The 23,841-nt window shown below is 36.3% G+C and overlaps 1 protein-coding gene across 10 annotated transcripts in view; it reads left to right on the top strand.

Moving 5' to 3' along the window:
* The window catches only part of LOC142344422 (transmembrane protein 94-like), a 138,476-nt gene that overhangs the window by 110,931 nt on the left and 3,704 nt on the right, over positions 1-23,841 (top strand). For 7 of the 10 annotated variants that reach the window (XM_075396049.1, XM_075396042.1, XM_075396043.1 and 4 more), the window contains 6 exons: positions 1,106-1,546; positions 5,499-5,519; positions 6,047-6,112; positions 8,691-9,528; positions 10,847-11,521; positions 22,254-23,772. In XM_075396049.1, coding sequence (XP_075252164.1) covers positions 1,106-1,546; positions 5,499-5,519; positions 6,047-6,112; positions 8,691-9,528; positions 10,847-11,521; positions 22,254-23,772 — 3,560 coding nt within the window. The remainder of the gene's footprint in view (positions 1-1,105; positions 1,547-5,498; positions 5,520-6,046; positions 6,113-8,690; positions 9,529-10,846; positions 11,522-22,253; positions 23,773-23,841) is intronic. The other 3 variants (XM_075396047.1, XM_075396045.1, XM_075396051.1) reach the window with 3 other exon arrangements.

The following is a 23,841-nucleotide window of genomic DNA, read 5'->3' as shown; positions in this document are numbered from 1 at the left end:
ATTCTAACATGTATCAGTCTTTCCTTTTAGTGAGAATTATAATTCTAAATAGCTCTGTTTTTATCAGTTGTTAAAAATAATTATTTTAGTCTTTTCCTTCGATATTCATTTTGTTCGCAATTGATTTCATTTGACATAGTGCAGCACTGAGAGTTTGCTTGAAATGCCGTTTTTTTTATTTGACTGACAATTAGGTTATCAGAGTTCATTAAAGTGATTGCTAGCTAGCATTATTACTATTCTTAATAGACTTCAGTTTAGAAGCTGAATTAAGTTTACTTTTAGAATCTAACCGAATATGCATAACTTTGACACTTTGACAATTAAAAAAATTCTGTCAGCTTCTCTTTCTTATTTTTTTTATTTTTCTGTTTCAATCCCAATGTGCGTCAAGCGGGTCAACGGTGGCTATTTTCCAGCAATCTGCCGGCTATGTTTTGATTTTTCCCGCAGAAAATTTATTTAACAACAAGTTAATTATGCGTGTGTATGTGGTGTGGCGTGGTCTTCTGTGGTGTGGTGTGGTGTGGTCTGGTGTGGTATGGTGAGGTAGGTCTGGTGTGGTGTGGTGCGGTGTTTCTGAATAATTGAAGCTTTTTGAGGGAAATTTTCAGAAACTATTGATTTTAATCAAAAAAATTGACATTTTTTAAAGGTTTTTCCTCGTATCAGTAGTTTTTTTGGTATTTTGGGCCTACATGTCTAGCAACCGCAGCTGTTTTTGTGGCGATCTACCGGCTAAATTTCTGAGTTCTTCCCCTGCCTCTGTTTGGCTCTTGTTCCTCCGTTATTGAAGCAAAAGTCTGGGTTGGAACATTTACTATGATTCGCACAGCAAACAACGATTCACCTTGTTTCATGATTCCGCATGTAATTGGAATTTTTAATCTAAGCGAACCTCTTCTGTTTATTGCCATTTGATAACGAAAAAGATCCGATTTTAATCAATTTCTCAAAAACTTTTTATTTACAATTCCAGTTAGCAAATGCTGAAGTGATGTTGGAAAGATTCTACAGGTTTTATAGTGAAAAATTGTTTTAGCCTGTGCATCTACGATATATATTGATTATGAAAGAAAAGTTCCTTAAATGGAAATATGTTTAGATGCGCTTGCGAGTTGTCCGAGGCAATAGGGTTTGCCAAAAACGCCACCGAAAGTTACGAAGTGAAAAACTACATCCAATCTTTCCGCGAGTCTCAACCATTTGATCCGAGTGACACGTTTAAAATGAGGAGAATCAAAGCGATTCTGAGGAAGAAGACTCCATTCCCCTTTTTATGTTCTGTGGTTGTTCACGATACCTCAACTGGGCTGCAACAGTTGTTCACACAGGGAACAGCTGACATGCTATGTGACGTTTGTCCTGATTTTTGGGACGGAAAGGGAATTCACCCTCTGAGTCCTGAATTGAGGAAAAAGATCCACGATTTCTACACAAGAGCTTCGCTTTCGGCTTACTGCACTGCATTTGCATATCGACCTGTCTTCTCTGACTTCTCAAAAGTGCTCGACAATTTCTACTTGGAGCTACCTGGTGGCAAAAAGTTAGTTAAATTGATCAAAGCAAGTTTTTTTTCATAATGACTGCGGCATTTGATCCAACACTTATCAATCGGTCTGCTAAAAAATTCGCTTCTTGCTGTTTTAACCTTTTTTTTGTTCAAAATGTTAGACTTTTAGTGTTCCAACCATCCAAACTTATTATGGGTAGAGTTCCCTACGTCAAATTGTCCTGTGACATTATTTTTTATTAGCCGCTTAGCGATAGCTGGCGCTATTATTGACCTTCTCTTTGTTTTTTAATAGCCGCCCTCATCTTCTCAGCCGGCTATTATAGCGCTCCTATTTTTTACAATTCAAAGAATTTGAATTGTATTGGGGCGCTGTCTTTTTTTTTTTAAGATCTGTTCACACATTTTCATGATTTTTGAAGTCAAATTGGAGTAGTGATTTTGGTCACGTCGAAACAGGAAGTGGAGCGAAAAAGCGAGTGGTTTTGCGGCGTGAATTTTTTACGCTCCAAATTTAAAGTAGAGTGAGAAAATGGTGTTTGAACAAAAATTCGCTTTCTCGCTAGTGGTTTTTTGTTCACATGCGGCAATTTGACTTTGATTTTTACTGTTTTATCGTTTTTTTGGATCGGATTTTTTTCTAAATGGTTTAACCAATCCACTCATAGTCCGTTCTAGGTCTAGTTTTCTGTTTAGTCAATGAAAATTCTTTGAATTGTACGTCAGGACTCGTCCTGCTATGTTTTTTTACTTCGTCGAATAAAAAAATGTTTCGCTTTAACTCATTTTGCCGCCTTTTCAACATTTTGCGTGAAATCTTTTTGACTTCTCTAGGCTAGTTTCTCTCTTCTTTCATTCTGCTAAAAGTGATTTTGAACATCAGTTGCTCAGCAAAGCAATTCAAAATGAACAGAGTTAGTACAAAAATGGATGTCAGAAATAGAAACGGGATAAACCCATAAAGCCCAATTTTAGATGCCCGCTATTTGAACGTTGTTCCTATAAGTCTTATTTACCATCTCTAATGCTTATTGTTGTTGATGGTAGCCCCTGTAGCCCCTCTCTAAAACAGAAGTATGTTCAACTACGAAACGCCTTCAAAATAAATCGGACTTAAAAAAATATTTTTGTACAAAAATCTTTCTTTTTCAATATCTTCTGTTATTTCAATCCCAATCATGCTTATTGGAATCAACGGCGGCTATTTTCCGGCAATGTTTTTACTTCGTATATTTTTACTTGCCGGGTATGTTTTTACTTCGTCGTCAAGATTTTTGTTACGATCATACGACCACTTCAAATCTGCTTTTTGTTCAATCGTTCATGAAATTTCAACTGAATTACGTGATTTTCAACGTCATTTTGCAGTCTTAGTGGAACCAATTTTTTGTACATTCGCGTGGTTTAGTTTTTGGTCACACTTGGCTTACCTCACTCTTAAAAATGACTTCCTCACTTTGAAATTCAAAAAGACTTTTTTCACTTAAATTCAAAGAGATGAGGTCAAGTGAATGTGTGTCATTCTAATTGAAGGCTATTTGAGAGCAGCTAATAGAAGCAGCAAAAAGTTATACAGATTCTGAATCAAAATATATCATCTCAGCATCTTTTTGAGAATGCAGGTCTACGATTGCGGTTATTTTCTGGCAATCTGCCAGTTATATTTTTTCAATTGAACAACTGAAAACAACTAAATTTGCTTTCATGGCGACATTTATGATAATCGTTGTCGTTGGTTTTTATGTCAATTCTGTTGTAAGGTTTCCGATCGTCTCGATTATCGCATTTGAAAAAGTAACTTTTTGCTCTCATTCGTTTCGCTTTAACTGAGGATAAGAGTTCTTATATCCTTCTGGGATCTTTTTCTGTAATTTAATGTGAAATTATGAATGTTAAACGAATAACAAGTTTCGTGTCCTACTCTTCTTGTAATTTTTTTGCTATATCTGGTGCATACGTGAAAATACAATGTTATTAACGACCATGTTTTAAGATTAGGACTGCACGCGTATCTGGATATTTGAGATGGTGAATGAATTTAGTTTGCTTAGTTTGAAACTATCCGCGTAATTTGTCTGGCCTGGCCTGTTTTAGCCAGCGTTGATGTCCATGGTTACAGCATATAATAACCGCTATAGCTAACAACATCATCTCAATTAGAACAAAATGAAAGATATCCTTATTGATGATTAACTACAGAAATGTCCATCCCAATACTCGTTGTTGATTAAGAAGACAACTAGCAGTTTTTTGCGACTGCATATATCACTTTTCATAAGAACAATTTAGCCTCTGAATTGGGTCTCAATCAATTACAAACTAACTTCGTGCAATAATACATTAGGCTAACTGAATGCACCAAATACTGGACAATGGTTTTTTACTCAACCGATACAAGTGACATACTTATGCTTTTCCTGTCACATCATAGCTGCACGCTGAAGGAGTAGTTTTTTCATTGTGGATAACAGGGACATTAAACTGGAATATGTGACAAATTTTTGTGACTTTTGGCCACGGAAGGGCAAAAACATCTCATTATTAGCAAATTTAACTTATTTATTCTAATGTAGCTGCATCAAAAACTAAGAACAATTTGTACATTGTTCAATTTTTTTTTGTATATTTCAGCTTTCATTTGAAACTATCCACAATACTTTTTGTTGCAAATATGGTTTCCTGCTTTTTAAAACTAAGCATGCAACCTGTTTCTATGCCGAAGTGATACAATAAAGACATTATCATTATTATGTTTGTTTTGGTTGGAAATGTGTTGCCTGTTCTTTTCGTACAAAGAAATGTTGAGAAAGATACAAATTCTGTGAATATTTTTTAATAAATTAGCTAACGCTCAAATTGCGATTTTTAATACAAAACTGCATGTTTTTGAGGAGTAAGTTTATAACCATTCTAAATTCCCATTGTTTCAGTTTTTATGTTATTCAACTGAAAAATTGATGGCATTTTAATAGCACTCCATTACGTGGCAAAAATCCAAGTTGCTATTTACAATGAAAAAATAATTGCGTTGTTCTTGGACATGAGTGGCGGAAAAACAGGATTTTGTCACTCTCTTCAAGGATAATTGTATTCCATAATCACGATTTTGAGTTTTCGGTTAGCCTTTGATAGAAGTTTTTTGATAGAGTTTTATTAATTGCTTGAGACTCAATTCCGAGACTTAATTATTTTTATAAGCATTGATATTGGTAATTACAAAACATTTCGAACACAAGACATTTCTTGATTAGTCACCATTTATTGGTAGCTGCAACGGCTAATTGTTTTTTTAATCCACGATTAGTTTTGTGAGGTACTTCTTTGAATTTATTTACCTATAAGGCTTTCTTCCCTTTCGGACCAAATGACAAGCTGTCACTGATTGCGGCTAGTAATCCCAGGCAACTATAACGGCGTAGACAACTGTTACGAGGAGTTGGGATCTTATATGGTCGTGTTAAATAGTGACAAACTCAAGTAAACTTACTCGAACAAGTGGACTTTTGCCACGTAATGTCGGTTCTGAAAAATGTCAAAAGTACTGATGAAGAAAATTTTGGTAGAAGTTTGCCAGTTTTGAGTAAGCACCAATAAATTGAGTTGGACGTTAAATCTCTTCATCTGGATAATAAATCTTTGAATTCACAAAGCGAAAGTTTCACTTGAAATAATGGAGCCACGATCAAATTGAACGGCTCTCATATGGAAGTCTAGTTCTGCTATCTGAAAAGTGACAATCTTATATCGCCTGCTGAAATGTTCTTGGAATTTATTAATTCTATCATTTTTGAGTCAAATCACGTAAAGTTTAAATCGAACGAATTCGGAGAGCACTGATTTTAATCTTAAAAAACAGTTTGCTATGTAAAAATGCAAATTGAGGGTTCACCTTTGTCAAAGAGTACTATTGCAGTTCGCAGCCGTCAGTTTTTAGCTTGTATTCTTGCAATGTGAATATATTTGTCATGTCTGTGCAATTTTACAGGTTTCAGCCTAACCCTACCAGGTCAGTCGTTTGTTCTATCGTCTTCTTCTTTGCCTCTTTTATTCATTTCTTTACACGTTTATTACACGTTTAGGCTCAAACAACCTTTTCTAGTTTTGGGATTGGCTATTTTTTCTTTAAATATTGCTTTTCTTACATGTTTTTGGGCTCTGTATCTATTTCTTTTGATAAGAAATTACCAAATCTGTTGTTGGCGTTAAAAAAGTTTCTAAACGTCGCAATGAAGCGTCGGAATTGATTTCTCACTGTGATGCTTTTCATTCGACTGAATTTCAACTGTGGTTTTATTCTTTCTACTTCAATCGCGCTGTTTAAATAAGGTATAAAGGTATCTGTGAAATCTATAAGGATATTTCTGGCTGAATTATGACCACAATGACGCACGAGATTTTTCACTTGCTCTGAGCGTTGACAATTGTAACAAATTGACTTAGATGATGTGAAACCTTTTGGACTTTCAGGAATTATGTGAGTAAACAGCTGGTTTTTGTTTGTCTTCTTGATTCAGATGTTGTTTTCTTTTTCAGTGTTCTGGCAGATATGGAGAATGTTCATTCGACCGACTTCGTGAGTGACGCCAAGGGACTGGCCAAGTTAGTGTTATATTAATTTTAAACAATTAACTATTTATAGATTAATGCAAAGTTTGTAGCAAGTATTTGGGCACTGTTGTTTTTTCCTGCATTTTTTCGCTTGTTTCTTTTTCTTCTGACTAATTTGACTTTTCTTTGAGAGAAGCAACATAAACTGCTAAAGCCCGAAAGCGCTAAGTTTTTTCTAGTAGTCGTTCAGCGTTAATACTATTTATGTTTCCACTGAAACTTCTCGGTAGTCGTAATTTCATGACAATTTTGCAAGATTTTCCGCCCACCCCTCATAATTTTTTCTTACCCTCAATCAGTGAAGCTAGCTTCCCTAGGCTTAAGCTAGATGGAACCAAAGCTAGCCCCACGCCATACGTTTCAGATCAATTGGGCTTACGTTCGTCGATCATATTTGAAAATTATTAGCTCGTTTTGGTCTATGTGTGACCAATTGCATTTAATTTTTTGACAATTTTAACGGACAGTTCGAATAAATAGACGAAATCAACCTTTAAAAAGTCAAACAAAATTTTGAACATTTCCACAACAACCATTATTCTTGATATTGTTGATTAATCTCTGGTAAAGTCTCTTACAATATAGGTCCCATTTTGCATGAGATTCATCTTTCCTTTTAATAGCTTTGAAGCTGTAAGCTGAGCGCGCTTCTGGCTTTTTTACGAATTGAAAAGAAGTATTGGTACTCGACAGGTTTTTATGACTCGGAGAAGAGAATTGGTAAACAGATTTTTATAGCTTATGGAAATTTGTTCATGACTTGAAGTTTCGACTTTTGTTTTTGAACATTGACTTCTGTATTAGTTGCTTACTTAGTGATACATAGAAATTAGGAATTGATTGTAAAACTTCATGTCGAAAAATTTTTTAAAGCAGTTTTACCATAACGGTCTCGGTCCCTTTCCAAACTACAGACACTTCCCCTCACCGCCACTCCTCCCTCTCCCACCGACCTAGCTATCCCGTTACCAATTAGCTATCCCCACACCTAAGTACCCCTCCCCAAACCTGCCTTTCACTCCACCTACATACCTCCTGCCCGACACTAACTCCCTGAACTTAAAATTGAGTTATCAGTTTTTCAAAACATTTTCAAAAGTTTTATTAGGCAGTTAATTTTTTAAATTGTTTCTTTCTTTTTTCATGTTTTTTTCATCTTAAGGTGAAGTAATTTTAGAGATTGTACTGCTCTTCGAGTCGTTTCTAGTATTCTGCTGGCTATCTTATTAGTTGAAAGAATTTTGTTCTTAGCTTGAACTTATTCCCAACACTCTTTGTCCACCCTCCTGCACATGGAGATTTGAATACCCCTGTCTCCCTCCCAAGCCCCTACATCGCTTGATACAATTGTAGGGCCCTGTTTAAAACTTCCGATTAAAATAATTTTCGAATCGCGTTGAGAAATGTAAACCTTACCGTTTTCTTTTTATTTAGGCTGGAAAGAGTTTCTTGAACGTGTTTTTGTTTTCTTTATTTGTGTGAATAAACAAACAGTTATTACAGTTTGACCGTCCCTTTTAGTGGGATGGAAAAGAAATTGAGAGCCTTCATTCTAGATCGCAAAACACAGATCGAAAAGCACTTTTTGAGCGGTGAAAAGGTTGATTTTCATTGAGTTTGATTTTTAAGTTGTTGTGTTGTTTTAAAATTGTGTTCGATGTCATCTATTTCGTCTTTTTCTGGTTTTTTCTTTATTCAGATCTCCACGCCCGTAACGTGTTTGAAACATTTTTCCATGTGACTGAAATGCTGATAGCTTGGCAGTTGTAAAAATGCCGTTTGCAGCGCGCTAGAAGTCTAAAACCTTTGTTTAAGTTTGCTTCTCTGAAAGCATAGCTGCTACATTTTTTCTACTAATAGCCAGAACCAATTTGTTTTTGGGCTTGTAACCGTCTTTGTGTTAAGCCAGTGAAATTGCTTGGGAAAAATGTCATGTGATAAGAAAGAAACTATACATAATGTACTAGCTAAAATTTCATAGGGATCTTTTCAACAATTGTCTCCCCTTGTGTAACTAGCAGAGAATTGCCCCTTCTATGATATACTTTACCGCAATATTACCTGGTCGACAGTTTAGATAGCGTAATATCAGTTTAAGTGCAATTGAGACGCTCGCGAAGTATGCTCACTGACCCACCAGTCGGAAAGGTTTTTCGCTTTGTATTCCAAATCGGCTAATCAACATAGCATGGCGTATCGTTATCTATGCATGCGCATCCATGAAAAGTTAATAGTAGTCTCTGATTAGTTAATAAATCGCTCACTTAAATTCTATTCAGGAATAGCACACCTTTTGCAGGGGAGGAATTGTTCAAAAGATCTGTTCATAGTACCATCAATTAACCGAAAAACTTGAAATTGATCAGCGGTTCAAATGGTAGAACGATGTATTGAACATAAATTGATTGTTGTTTTTAAAATCAAACTTGTTTTTGGTTGAGTGCGCTCACGAAACTCGTTAAACTTGTGCCATGAACTTTGTTTTTGTTGCTTTGGAAACTAATCGATTATCAAAGATTTGAATGCGCCGTTTTTTGTGTAAAGGAGATAAATAATTTTACTGTTTCAGAGCTCAATCTGGTCAAATTTTCTTGGGGATGGTTGTGATGCAATACAAAGCCATGCCCGATGTACTTGATCTCATTGAAGATTTTGAGTCACGTTGTATTCGATTTGTCCATTTCTCACACGAGAATGAACTTCGCTCCCGGATATTTGCCGAGAAGCTGGGCCTCGAAACTGGATGGAACTGTCACGTGTCTTTATTTGCTAATTCCAGCGGAAACGAACATCAATCCAGTGAGCACTCATCAAAAGCGGCCAGTTTGACAACTTTGCGATCTTTTGCCCAAAACGTCATCCAAGCCAACGAGAAGCTGAAAACTCTTCAAAGTCAGAATAATATTGATATCAATTCGGCCCCCTCAAATGTCGATGAGAACAGGATAACCAGAGATGGAGTGAAGGACATGAACGAATCGGTATCAACTCCAGCATCGCCCGCTTTGAATTCCATGTCCAATCGCATTTCGCATTCATTGGGCCCGACAATGGAGCGAGGCGTGTCACATCGTGGCAGGGAATTCCACGACGGAGCATCATCAATGTCCAGACATCAAAGCCACCGTTCTCTTGCCCGGTCGCAAAATTTGGACCAGGGACCAAACGCAACGACAGGACCAAGCTCGATGCAACAAACATCCCATCCAGTTAATCAGGAAACAAGCTTTAATAACCAAATGACGTCAACAGCAGAGGTCAGTGACCGGAAACAGTTCGCATCTCATCATCAGCATCATCATCTGCAGCATCAGAATGCAATTGGGCAACATCAACAACAGTACTCTGGCATGAACACAGGAAGTACGGCTATCTCCAGGGAGAACTCGGTCCATAGTCATCTGAAGGTTTGTCAACATTAACAGCTCAAAAAACCACCACACTAAATAAACTGACATAATTATTCTCCCTTTGACTCAGAATTGTTCTGTTCCCTGGCTATTTGAAAGACTTACAGGCTACCAGTTGTGAAGGAAAAATTGCCAAGAACTTTCCATAAGTGCGCATGATCGAACTTGTTTGGAGAAAATAAGCCTAAAAGTGGTTTGCTAATACTAACATATCTGTTCCATTATATTCGACCAAACGTTTTTTACTCTTTGTGGACAGAGTTTTAGAACTGGGATCGGACGTTGATCGGGAACTTTGATCAAAATCATTCTGTCCGTTGTTCATGATTCCTTCGTATTGTTTCTGAGTTTTGTAACATGTGAGGGATCTATTCTGCCCCCCCCCCCAGCTTAGCGAGCATATAAATCTTTCGCCCTCCTACAGGCGCGCGTGCTATTTTACATAGTAACGTGTTATAGAACAAAACATAAATTGTAAATGGGGCGTAGAAAACACCGGAGAGTGGAGGGGGAGAGAATATATCACACGTGTGCTAGCGTGAACAATAATTTTCTGCATGCTTAATGTTTGCACTGCTAGTTTTACTTCCATATTATTTACCCAGCCAACTATCAAAACATGTTGCAAAAAATGCAGCTTCTACCAATAACAAGTCATTGCAGCGAGCATTGATTAAGAAAAGAAATTTTTGACAGCGAAAAATTTTGAGCATCGACAGTTGCAAGAGTAGATTTATGAGTGTATGTAGTTACTACCCCAATGATTCCAGAACTTTTATCGCGAGAGATCTTCTAAGAATTTTCAGATCTTCCGATTGTGCACCCCCCCCCCCCAAGCGTAGTGGGTAAATATTATTTGCACCCCAGATGCACGTGTCGTATTTTTACATATTTTTTACTATGTAGTGGCACGTTCTCTGTAATTGGGGGAACGCTGGCGGGGGGGTACAGACGGAAAAGATTTTTATTGTTCAGAGCGAGTAATGATGCAATGGACAATGTGATAATTTGTGATGAGAAATTTTGCGAGAAGCTTGTTAGATGATTGACAAAAAGTAAAGTGTTGAATCGGTGGGGTATGAGGATCTATTCTGCTCCCCCCCCCCCCAAGCTTAGTGAGCATAATTTTTTATGACCCCCAGGCGCACGTGCTATTTTATTACATAGTAACGTGCTATATAACAACATAGAAATTGTAACTGGGGGTTATAAAAACACTGGAGGGGGGGGGGGGGGACAGAAAAGATTCGGGTATGATTTTAGTGTTGTGTAACTTTTCACTGTTGATAGATTAGATCATGTGTTGTCCGCCTAGGATACTCACCAAATCTTTCCATTTTTCCAATCATTCAATTCTACTCAGGACCAACAAATGAGCTCAGGTCAACAACCTTCTCACAGCAACAATAATACAATGCCCATTAGCCGAAATCCGACCAGGCCTAATTCCACGTTGCAACACAATCCCAGTAACCAAATCCAGTGCCAATGCTGTTCGGCTCCCATAAACGTCTCAGCTAATTTCGGAGCCCAAAATTGGAGTCAACCCGGGACCCTCATGTCCGGCCACATGCCTTTTGGAAGTCCAAGTTCGCGTGGATCACGACACAGAGCAGAATTTAATCCCTCTAGTCTGAAACAGATGGACTTCGTTGACGTTCAGGGAACTGGAATGTCGCAGCGTTGTTCAAATCCCAGTTGTGCGAACACAAACTGCTCTGATAGGTTCCTCCGGGTTCCAGAAACGCTGCATGGTACCGGTACGACCGGAGTTTCCTCGCCAGTTGGAGCGTCAGGAGGTGCAGCATGCGATAGTGTGACGTCAGGAATTTGTTCACTTTCGAGTGACGAAGGCTTGCTGGCTGTGACCACATGTACCAGTGGATTTCCGGGAAGCACTCAAAACTATTCGGATGCCAATTACAGTGTCCAAGTACGACAGAATTCAAGCATTCAGCAACAGCACCACCACCAACCTAGTTCTTCTATAGTTAGCAGTGTTCTTTCTTTCAATCTGTCCGGCCGGAACACTCAATATAAGATATTACTTCTAACTAATTACGTCTGATAACGATAGCATCGTAGTTTGTACTTTTCAAAGTGTTTTGAATTGTCTCGTCATAGCTGCGAAACTTTAGGATGAGCGTAACTATATTGCAGTGTTCTGTTTTTGACGACTCGAAGAGGAATATTGACTTTCTTGAGGTTCTTATAACCGAAAGTACTGTGTTCATGCGGCGTTTTGACCTACAAGCAAAAATGAGTAAAATTGTCATGTGGAATGATTTTTACTGAGTGAGAGAAAGGTATTGATTATGCACTGCATTGTTGACCTTTTGCCTTTGAAGCTTTTTTCGACAGAATGTTAAGTATAGTTCACCAATTTTAACCTGTTTTTTCGTCGATTTGGCTCATTTTTTGCTTGTATTAAGATTTTTTGCGAAATTTGTTTGACCGAAACTGCAGTAATATTTAACCATCCGAATTTGATATAACAGCGTTTGTGAGAGCCCGATGATGCGTTTTAGGGGCAAAATCAGCTCCTATTTCTCAAATTTTTATTTATTGTTTTTTTTTGGATCTTTGTCAGGAATTTTTTGTCCTCAGTGTATATAGTAACATTTTTTAAAAAAAACCAGGTATTGTATTTCTCAGTTGTTAACCTAACGTGTTTTATACGAATTTGCATTTATAGAAACGGTTTTTTGTCCATTTTTTCGTGAATTTTTGGTTTGATTTGGATTTTTGTTTCATTTGCTAGATTGGGCCTTTCTATGCACCCCCATGGATCTAAATTTTCGTTTATCTAAAATTAAAATTGATTAATTGCTCTTGAATGAAGTTTGAGGCAATTATTTTAAACGTGTTGGTCTTTTTTATGCAAAATATTTTCTTGAACTTTTTTGCGCTTTTGTTCTAGAACATTCATTGACTTCTTGAGTGACTTTTTCAATCATCACTTCTTCACTTTGATTGATTTCAATTACTTTCATTCTGAACTGAGTTGTGTTGCTAATATGAAAGTGATTGTTAGCGGTTGAGAAACAACGCGGTTGTAGCTCTGGTTGAGATGTCTGTTTGCTATTCTGGAGATTGCGGGTTCGAACCCCTATCAGGTCCGAGTTTTTCACCCAAAAAATTTTTCAATCTCTACCCCTAAATTAAATTGCCCCTGACTGTCATTCGAGGGCAGTTCATCCGACGTTAATCGTCTTATGTTTTTTCATTAAGATTATCTGACTTATTTTCAGATTGAGTGTTCTGCAGTTTGTTCTGTGAGAAATTTCTTAGCACTAGGTCTTAATTATAAATCATCTTTATGCTTTTTATCCTTAATCTGTTGCCTTTTTCTGTCTGATAATTTTTTATTTGAATACAGATTGAACTTTTTTTCAACAATTTCTTCTGCCCGAGAGTATTTATTGTTGAGTTTGATTTTCTGTGAAAGGAAAACCGAGAAATTACCTAAATTTTAGTTTTAGTTTTTTTAATGAGTTGTTTCAAAAAATGTTTTTGTCTTACATTTGTCTTGGTAGTTGCAGAGTTATGAATTTTGAGACAGCTTATTTCATGACAATTATTAATCCAAGATTTTGAAGTTATTAATTTCTATTAGTTTTTTCCATGTAAAAAGTTTTGGCTATTTTTCAACGTTACCCGGTCTGCTTTTATTAGTACAAATTTTGCGATTGCAAAAGCTCAACTGTAAAGTTTTTTGTCGTTAAGGTCTTGTTCGGAGTGTCTCTTCGTATGGCTTCTAAAATCTTCAGTGGTGTCAATGCTGAATTGTTTTCGTTGTGACGGTTTACAGTTTTTTCAAATATTATAGTCAACTTTGTTGCTGTAAAGGATAACTGTTCCGAGACAGAAAGAGGCTGCAACTTTTATGGCTTTTTGTTATTTGAATAGATCCGACGCTTCGAGTCGTTTCCAGATTTCTATCGGCTATGTTTTTTGTTTCGTCATCTAACCCTCTTTTTTCGTATTACATTTGCTTACACAACAAAGCTGAAAAATTCAATTTTTCTGAATGAATTTTTCCTCTCACTAACCATAATCAAAAGGCTTCGTCGGAGTGAATTTTAACAAGCCTTAATAATTTATCGATTGACTTTTATAGGCGGCGTCGACAACTTTGCTACTTATTTCAGTGTCTGTTTCTATCTGCATTCTACGTTACGCAAGTCTATTTCGCGGCTATTACGTGGCAATCTGCCGTCTATGTTTGTTAGAATGTAGTAACATAAAGTCCTCTGTTTGCTAAAGATTAATTCATAGAAACGTATTTTCTTAGTTGATTGTTCCAGCTGTTGTATAAAACGTACTTTGCAACTGCTTCCATTCCCCGGCAGAGTTTGGACGTATATAATTGATACTTTTAGACCTTTTTCGAACGTCCCATTAAGCTGTAAAAAGCTTTAACCAATTTGGCTTTAAAAATTTTTACTGATACCTCTACAAGCTGGTATTAGTTTGTCAACAAGCTTATAAAATGCAAATTTTGGATCACTGGGGAATGAAACAGTTGCAATTTTAAAATAGTTTTAGCGGCTCTTTCGATCACGTGTGTCTTTAGCGTGGCATCCTTTTGTCGCACATGACTGCCAGTACGTGTTTTTGTGTGAAGTGCATGACTGTATATTTCTACAAAACAATTTGGCAACTTGGTTCGAATTAAGCTTTTAGCCTTAATCAACATCGACTTCGATATCAGAGTAAAGCGAGGTTCATAATTCCATTGTGGCAAATTGCATTGCACGTGTAATTGTACTCCCTCGCGTTTAAAGACTTGACCTTTCATCGCAAAAATGTACATTCACTTTTCGTGACTTCACCGTTGCGGAGGGCGGAATTATCTACTCGACTGTTTTTGCGTTCTCTCAAATTTGTGGTCGTACTTCACATAGAAAAATATGTGCCATTAAAAATCATTTAAAATCCTATTAATACAGAGCTCTGTTGTTAATAGCTCTCAAACAAAGTTTTCAGCAACTATTTTGGCCCTGTTGATCTTTATACGACCGGTTGTCTAAGGCTCTGACTTTTGGGGTGACTTTTTCACGCGTGACTCTCGATTTCTGCGTGATATATATTGCTCTCATTCAGAATTTAAGCCGCAAACTCAACTTCTGGCGTATACTATTAAAAGTCAAGCCAAAGCGCGTCAAAATTGGTTTCTTTTTATTTTAAATCTTAGTAGTGGTCTACAATCAGCTCTAATACTATCATTGTTAGCCCTTAGGGATATTATATCCCCTCCCCGGCTGAAGTACGGCGAGGGGTTTTGCTTCCTCTCGTCATTTGAGAGCAATTAGACCAACCCTTGTTGTTTTTTGTTTTGCATTTTGCCTTTGTCACTATCTCACACCTTGAAGTTTAGATAAATTTTGGGAGACATGTGGCCTAATTTTAACTCATCTCAGCATCATTTTCAGCCAATTTAGGTTTTCAAATTTATATGGCAGTTCAATTTCTACAAATTAGGACAATTTTCTCAGCTCCACTTTTATTGGACAGAAATTTACGAAGTCAGAGCAAAAGATCTGCAACTCCGATAGTTGTTTTTCTTGAAATTTCATTTTGGTAGCCGTTTCGCTCGTTTAAAAGCTATTTTTCACATCGATTAAATCTGTGGTTAAAGCCAAATTTTCTTTTTGCATATTTGATTTTAAAATGGCATGGAAATCAGGATTCTTAGCAATTATGATTTCGACAAATTTCTGCCCATTTGTTTGTATTCGGACTCTTTTTATGGACTCTTTGCTTTTTATATCATGACTGATTTTTCAACAAACCTAATTGAGACTTTTTTGTTGACCCTGAAACAAATTCTGGTGATCTACAAGTTCATTAGTGAATCATGTTAAAAGCTGGACTTTTCGACTGCTAATTTAACGTATTTTTGGCGGTTTGGTTTCAATCTTACACGCTTTTGTTTTATTCTGCTTTTGAACTGTTTCATAGTCTCTGCGTGTCTTTGAAGCTTTATAAATATGAAAAAGATTATCACATTGCAAAGTTTAATTGTAATGCCGACGTCATAAAGCCCGTAAGTATATTAAGAAAAGTTTCATGGAACGGTCCAAATGTTATTCTCTTTTTTAATCTTTTCATTAATTGCTCTCGAACCTATCATTTTCATGCAATTTTTTTGCTTGACCGTTTCTTCTGGAACATGCTTTCGATACGAATTCTCGAGTGACTTTTTCACGCTTGGCTTTTTAATTTTTAGTGGTCTGAATTCGCGCATTCAGAAATGAAGTTTTGCTTAAAATAAAGATTGTAAGCGAAGGTGCTAGGGAAAATGGTTGTGATAGGTTCATATCAAGTCCCACCGGCCGGTGATACATGGCCAGATGCGGGTAATTATATAGTCTATAATTAGGGTATGTCCAATTTAGGTTAATTGAGCGCATAAAATTAGTTTTTCAAAGTTCTCAACCAATCAGGTTCTTTGAAAATTCTATTTTTGGGACGTCTATTTGTCTATGATTGCGCGAACACTATAGAGAGCTCGAATAGCGTAGTGATTAATCTACTGGATTATCAACCTAGACGTCGGAGGTTCGAACTCCTCCCTAGTAACAAGATTTTGCACCATAAGCGTTTCTCTAGTCTATGTCCCCTTCTGAGTTGTTTGCCTCATCAGTCGTTCTAGAGAAATTCGTCCGAAGTTAGTCGATATATATATTCTGATTGAAAATAGGAGTTCTCAAGTTAGCGTATAGTTCTGAAGGCAAAATAGTTTTTTGTGCTGAAATTTTTAAATCAAATCATTTTTTTTGCTGTTGCTTGTTTTTTTTTTGCTTTGTGGTATCTTTTGGCACTTCTCATTGTTGTTGTATTTTCTCAATTTTTCAGTTCTAAGTGGTTGATAAATAGCATGTTTAGGTCGAGGTTCAGCACTTCAAATTTTTTTGCTCTTTTTAAATAAATGAGTTGTGCTCTTTAGAATTTGCTACGTTTCTTCATTTTTTCTATTTATGTCCGGTTGCTAAATCAACTGATTTTTTTGCACGTGGTTTGTTCTTGAAAAGTAAAAATATTTCTTTTGTGCTAATCTTCTTTGATACTGATCAACTGCTTTGATCTACACTTATCTACGTTCAAATGATATTTTTCAGAGGTAGTGTTTTGATTTTTAGCTCGTTTCCAGAATGAATAAGTTTTGTTTACTTATCATTTTTATTCAAATGGAATTAGTTTGAAATTTTTGGGAGAAGCTAAATTTTTTCACATGCGGTCATTTGACTTCCATTTTTAAAAAAAAATTCATGATATTCCTAACTATTTTTGAAAAGGTGAACATTTGTTCAAATAATGCATAGTTGTCTTTTTTAATCAATCAATTGGCAGTTTATAATACTGAGTCATTTTTTCGCTTATACCCGTTTTATAGTAATTTTTGTTGTACTGTTTCTTAGTTTATTTTTGACTAGTTTTATTGGCTATCTATCGAGGTGCAATAGAATAAATCTCCTATGTCTTTCTTATCCTTAAATCTCGTTGATGGCAGTTCTTATCGCAAGCTAATGAGGCATAAGTAAATCTAATTAAATAATAGTTTTTTTTAAGTTTGACACCATTTGTTTTCAAAAATTTTTCGAGATATTTTTTTCCTGTATTTGCTGTACGTTGTTGGGGTCAACTAATGCTTTCTATGACTTTGACACAAAGTATTTTTCAAAATTGTTCAATTTTTGAACTTAAGACCTTGTTTTGTTCATTTAGCTGTGTAATTACATTCTCATTAATGATAGTTTTATCGGTTAATAATGAGGTATAGATAAACTTAATAAGTTATTTGATTCCATTGAAGTGGTTTTTTATGACTTCTTATCTATTTTCCAAAATTTTTGCTTGTTTGGTTGCTTTTTGTTTGGTCTTTTCGCCTAGTCTCAAAAACTGCAGTTCGCTAGTCTCAAACTGCATTGGTCTTCTATTGCGGTCTAATTGTCTTCAGTTTGTCGGCTTACGATTTTAGCTATCGTTTTTATTAATAGCCACTGTTAGCCTCTCAACGGCTTTTAATTAGGCGCTCTTCTTTTTTTTAAATTCGCGTTACCTTTTGATCACGTTTTTCGTTTTACATCAGTCACGACTTTCACGCTTGACATCTGACTTACCTCACTCATTGTTTCAAGTGAATGGATTTTAAATTCTTTTGAGCATTGAGTTAAGCAATTTGTTGAATAAGGTCAATGTCAAAAGAGCAAAATCAAAAGAAACGGGATAAACATATAAAGCCTGGTCATTAAGTCATAATGCATTAGGTTATCAAAGTTCATTGAAGCGATTGCTAGCTGACATTAGTATTATGCTTGATAGCGTTGAGCTTAGAAGCTGAATTAAGTTTAATTTAGAATCTAACCGAATGTGTTGAATTTACACACCAAATAAGAACTATTTGACACTTAGAATAATTCTGTCAATTTCTATCTCTTAATTTTTTTTCTGTTTCAACGCCAATGTGGGTCAAGCAGGTCAACAGTGGCTATTTTCCGGCAATTTGCCGGCTTTGTTTGACTTAGATACATTTGTTTCTGAGATGTTTTTGGAAATTTTAAATCCTGCCATCGTTAATTCTTTTTTGTCATTTTTTACCTAGCAGGGCCGTTGACTTTCGGTGACTACTAAATTCGTTATTCATGCGCTCATTAAAAATATTATGTAGTTCTTTTTTGTTTACTTGAGGCAACTTTTCAAAATAAGTCTAATTTTCACCGATTTTCTCAGTTTTATGCTTTGTCTGGTATCGATTTCCCCAATTTTATTGTATTTTGTACTCATTTGGAAGGTGGGTATTTTTTATAATTCGTTGTTCTAATTGTTTTTAATATTCCAGTTCTTGGAAATGAAAATTTTAAAGTGTTTTTTTGGGTGTTTTTTGGTATAGTTCATTTGTGAGCATATAGAAACATGTACTTTGTTGACCGTCATGGTTTTACGTTGCTGCTTTAATATAGGTTGTCAGGTTAATAGATAATATAATTCCTTGGATTGTAGTTCAGGATTTATATTTTTTGTTCCTTGTTTCTTCTTCAAGATTTTTGTTACGATGAAGTGACATCATGATCATCACTTCCAATCAGCTTTTTGCCCATTCTTTGAATTTCGACTTAATTGCTCGCGTGCATTTTTCATATTTAGTGGAGTAAATTTTTTGTTCATCCTTGTGATCAAATTTTTGGTTATACGTCACCCACTACCAATATATTTTTCCTTTACTGTCATCGGATGAGATCAAGTTAGCATTGTGTCACTCTAATTTAAGATTTTTGAGAGCAGCTGACAGAAGCAGCAATAAGTATAATCAAAATATAACATCTCAGCAATTAATAAAAGAAGGGATTTTTTTTGCTTTTGGTCTGAAATTTTATGGTCACAGTCAGCTTCTCAAGGGCTATTCTTTGGTCAATCTCATTTTTACAATCCAAAGTATTTTGGTTCTATTGGTGCGCTCTCTTTAAGACTTGCTCACACTTTTTTCGACTTTTTCACGTCAGTGAGAAGTCAAATTAGAGTGGTAATTTTAATCACGCGGGAGTAATAAAGGGAGTGAAAAGAAGAATAGATTTGAAGCGTGGAGTTCAAATTAATAGTTCAAATTATAGAAGTGTTCAAATTATAGAAGGTTTCAAATTACGTTTGAAGTGCAATGAGAAATTAGTGTTTGACGAATTTTCAGTCTTTGAAAGCGATATTTTTCTCGTGAAATTTGAGTTCTTTTTAATAGCCGCCTCAGCTTCTCAGCCGGCTATTATAGCGCTCCTATTATAATTCAACGAATTTGAATTGTATTGGGGCGCTGTCTTTTTTTAAGATCTGTTCACACATTTTCATGATTTTTGAAGTCAAATTGGAGTAGTGATTTTGGTCACGCCGAAACAGCAAGTGGAGCGAGTGGTTTTGCGCCGTGAAATTTTTTTGATCTAAATTTAAAGTAGAGTGAGAAAACGGTGTTTGAACAAAAATTCGGTTTCTCGCTAGTGGTTTTTTGTTCACATGCGGCAATTTCACTATGATTTTTACTGTTTTTTTTATTTTTTGGATCGGATTTTTTTATAAATGGTTTTCCCAAGCCATTCAGAATCCGTTCTAGGTCTAGTTTTCTGTTTAGTCAATAAAATTCTTTGAATTGTACGTCAGGACTTGTCCTGCTGTTTTTTTATTTCGTCGAATAGAATTTTTTTCGCTTCACCTTAGTTCATTGCTTGTTCAACATTTTGAGTGAAATCTTTTTGACTTCTCTGGGCTAGTTTCACTCTTCTTTCATTCTGCTAAAAGTGTCTATTGACAGTATTTGCTCGGCAAAGCAATTTAAAATGAACAGAGTCAGTATTCAAAAAACGAAATCAGAAATAGAAACGGGATAAACCCATAAAGCACAATTTTTAGATGCTCGTTACTCGAACTTTGTTCTTAGTTTCCATCTCTAATGCTTATTGGTTTTGATACTAGCCCTTGTGTCGTTTCACAACGAAACAGGAATATGTTCGGCTCCAAAATGCTCTCAAAAATTCTCTGTGTAAAAAAGTCATTTTTTTCATTTACTTCCAAGTTGTTCTCTTCTTTCAATCCTAATCTTGGTCATGGGAATCAACGGCGGCTGTTTTCCGGCAGTCTGCTGGGTGTGTTTAGTGTTTCTTCTCTTGATTGCTGTTAATATGATACGTATCTGTTCTAATTGCACCTTTTTGCCATTGCTTTATTTTGTCAACGGGCAGCTAATGCTTTTTTATGACTTTGACACTATATGTTGTCATTAAAAATTTAGCGAATATTTGATTTTTGCTATCTTTTATTATTTTGGTTTGTTGTTATCTTTTAATACCTTTTTTGACTGGTCTCATTGCTTGCTAATGGGGCATAAATGAACCTACTTAATGGTTCGAGTTCTTGGTTTTTCACGACTTTGATACTGTTTCTTCTCGGACATTTTTAATGAATTTTGAGTTTTGCGAGTAATATGTTTGAAATTTTGTGTTGTTATCTTTTAAACTCACCTGGAATCTCACCATTTAATCTCAACAAAGCAAACTCATTTAATCTCATCAGGATCTCGTAAAGCATTAGATTTATTTGATATTTTCTATGACTGACTTTGTTGATATCGAGAAATACTATTCAATTTTTGTTGTTTGCAAAAATTGATTAAAGGTCATAATCTAATTAATTAAAGGTCTCATCTGTTGCTGAAGATGCCTAAGTTGTTCGAATATATTGTTTCAATTAAGAGCTATTGCCTTTATGTTTTATACGTTAATTATTTCCAAAAAATTTCAGTGGAATTTCGACTTATAATAGTATTTGTTGTACTTGTTGCTGTCTTATCACTTAATCTCATTAATGACAGATTTCATTGGTTGCTACTGAGGAAAAGGTGAATATAATTAATTGGTCGCTGGAGGTAAAAGCAGTCGTTTTTATTATTTTGACTCCTTCTTTTGATTTTGTTGCTTTTGTTGTTTTTTGTGGTCTTATCTCTTCATTGCAAAAAAAACATTCCTTGTTGGCGTCATTTTGGTCAGTATATTGGCTTCAAGTTTTTGCTATTGTTTTTATTGATAGTTTTGCTTTCGAAATGTTAAAGTGAGTTTTTGAATCTTGACTTCATATGTAATTATGTTGTTCCGTTCTCAGGCATTACAACTGCTGAAAGTTTTTTTTGACTCATAAAGCTTTATCATATGTTGTGATTATGGATTTTGGCATGCAGTTTTGAGGTTTTCATAGTCTGACGCCACTGGACTCCAACGATTTTCTTATTATTGCCAAATTTTTTAGGTTTTGCCTCTTTTTTGCTTTGTCTGTCATTGATTCCCACAAGGTTGTTGAATTGTATACTCTTCTAAAGGATTTTTCGAATCACTATTTTCTTGAAGTATGTTTTTTCAGTGATTATTAAAACACAATCTTGTAAAACGGATTTTTCTAATTGTTTTACCATTTTTGTGCATATAGGGTCATAGGCTTTGTTGGCTGTCCTAGTTTGACGTTGCTGAAAAATTTTTAGATGTCAGGTCATTAGTTAGTTCAACTCTTTGGATTGTAGTTCAAGACTGTCCAGGTATAGGTTTTAATTCGTTTTATTTTTCGATCACGTGTTTTTGCTCTACATAAGTAAGTCAGCTCTTTCTTGTTTGATTTCTGACTTACCCCACTCACTTTTTTAACTGAATTGAAATTAGAATTCATTCAGAAAATTTACGCGAATACATTTAAAATCAAGAAGCGAAATTAAAAGAGAACGGAATAAAACTATGAAATACCAGGCATTTGCTAGCACTCTGCCAGCTATGTTTTTTTTCCTTCAAAAATCATTCTCATCAATCAAAGCTTATATTCCACTTAAAGCCTATCTGTGTTTACTAATTCAAGCGTTTTCGATATTTAAATTCATTTTAACGCGTTTGGGCACTTTTCATGGGACATTTAATCAAGCAAATTTTGATATCCATTTAAAGTAAATTAGAGCCTATATGAGACGTTGCTGTCTTTCGGCGATATCTTGGGAATTTATTTTTAAAAATAAAATTCTTTATGAATTGTTATAAAATTGGCAGTAAATTTGTTCTTTGCTGCGTTAAATAATAAACCATTATTTAACTAAGTTTGGTTGATTTCAGTTCGGGACAAATTCCTTTATACCACATTATGTTAAATATGAAAAAGCTGGAATCATTTTTGATCTTGTTTCTTGATTTTGAATTTCATTTCAGCCATCTCGGAAGTACGTTGAGATTGGCGTCCAGACCGCCGGCGAAAAACAAGAGGACTCCATCAGTCTCAAAGGTCACGAAGAGGCGGGTTTGGATGAGATGTTTCTCCGCCTGGAAAAGCTGGAACAGCTCAAACGCCAGTCGCAAGAAGAAGTGAATTTAGTCTCAGGAATGAACGCCATCCACACCAACAAATCAGCCAATCACAATTTGCGTCCGGGAGGTGTCTGGGAGAACAACATGTCCTCAATTGGTGTCGATACGCGGGACGCTATCGCTGAACAGGATGAATTCATATCGTTGCCTCCTATGAGTCCAGGGTCAATTTCAGAATCATCGTCGGGTGCAGTTTCGCCCCTCCCAAACCCTCGAGATCATAACAGTAGTCATGTTAACCATTCTCATAACTTCCCCGGATCCCTGACATCAAACGTCCGGAACCCCCAAGGAGCTCCTTGCCTCTCACATACAAATTCGGTGTCGCCACAACCCCCCATGATGGCACCCAGTCAAAGTATGCATACCCAGAAACATCTCACTTCCAGGGGAACTGTGAATGATACCCCCTCGTGCGACTTAAGCGGAAGTGGAAATTCCCCAGTCGAGTTCTGCTACCAATGTTCAACTTTGAACAACTCGAACGTGTTGTCAGCCAATCAAAATCGAGTAGTGCCCGGAGGTGGAATTGAGAGTCAATGTAGTAGTATAGAGAGCACATGCATGAATTATCCCCATCAAAATGCAATGCCAGGATCTGGAGTGAATCATCTTCAGAAGGTTTCGGAACGACCGTGCCCACAACCTTGCTGTTACTCAGCACCCAACACTTGCAACAGTCATGCACAACAAAATATAGCACCCGATAACAATTATTGCACACAGTGTAACCATAATGCCAACAATCAAGGCTTAAACATAAGTCATCATGGCTCAAACAATACTTTGCTTTCAAATCGTGCTAAAAGCCCGCTGGATACAACCCTGGAGCAGCAGAGAGGGGTTGTACAAAACTCCTCGTCAATTCGATCGAACCCAAGTCGCAGAAGTGGCCCCCCAGTTCCGATCAGGCGCTATGCAACTCTCAGTGGAACCGAAAACCAATACGCAGATCATACCACAGACGCCTCAGAAGCTTTACTCAATACTACTTACTCTAACCAAACTCAGTATAGCAATCATAACCAACAGTTTAGTAATAACGTACATAACTCGGGCTATCCTGGCAACCAAGTTAACAGTTCGGGAACTGGTTTCAAAACCAGAGCACCTGGCTTGAGTCGGACTGGCTCCATCAATTCACAGATTACCCATGTTCAAGATGACGCAATTTCAAGGACATCTGAACAGTCATTCGGGCTAAACAGTTTGGCAGGCACAGAAGGCGTCATGTTTGATGACCTCTATGACCTCTCGAATCGAGCGAAATTGCCAAGGGGCGTAGAGAACATCAGACCTCATTTGGAACATGTGGATAATGTTCCTCTTTTGGTGCCACTGTTTACGGATTGCACGCCCGAAGGTGAGATAGTGTTTCCTGGCGTGACCACCTTGAAATGGATCAGTTTTTATTTAATTAACTGTCGTACGG

The sequence above is a fragment of the Convolutriloba macropyga genome, chromosome 8 (assembly GCF_964194025.1).
Source record: "Convolutriloba macropyga chromosome 8, txConMacr16.3, whole genome shotgun sequence".
In the NCBI taxonomy this organism is placed as follows: Eukaryota; Metazoa; Xenacoelomorpha; order Acoela; family Convolutidae; genus Convolutriloba; species Convolutriloba macropyga.
Note: the sequence above shows the minus strand (reverse complement) of the source record. Positions and strands in the feature narration are given on the sequence as shown.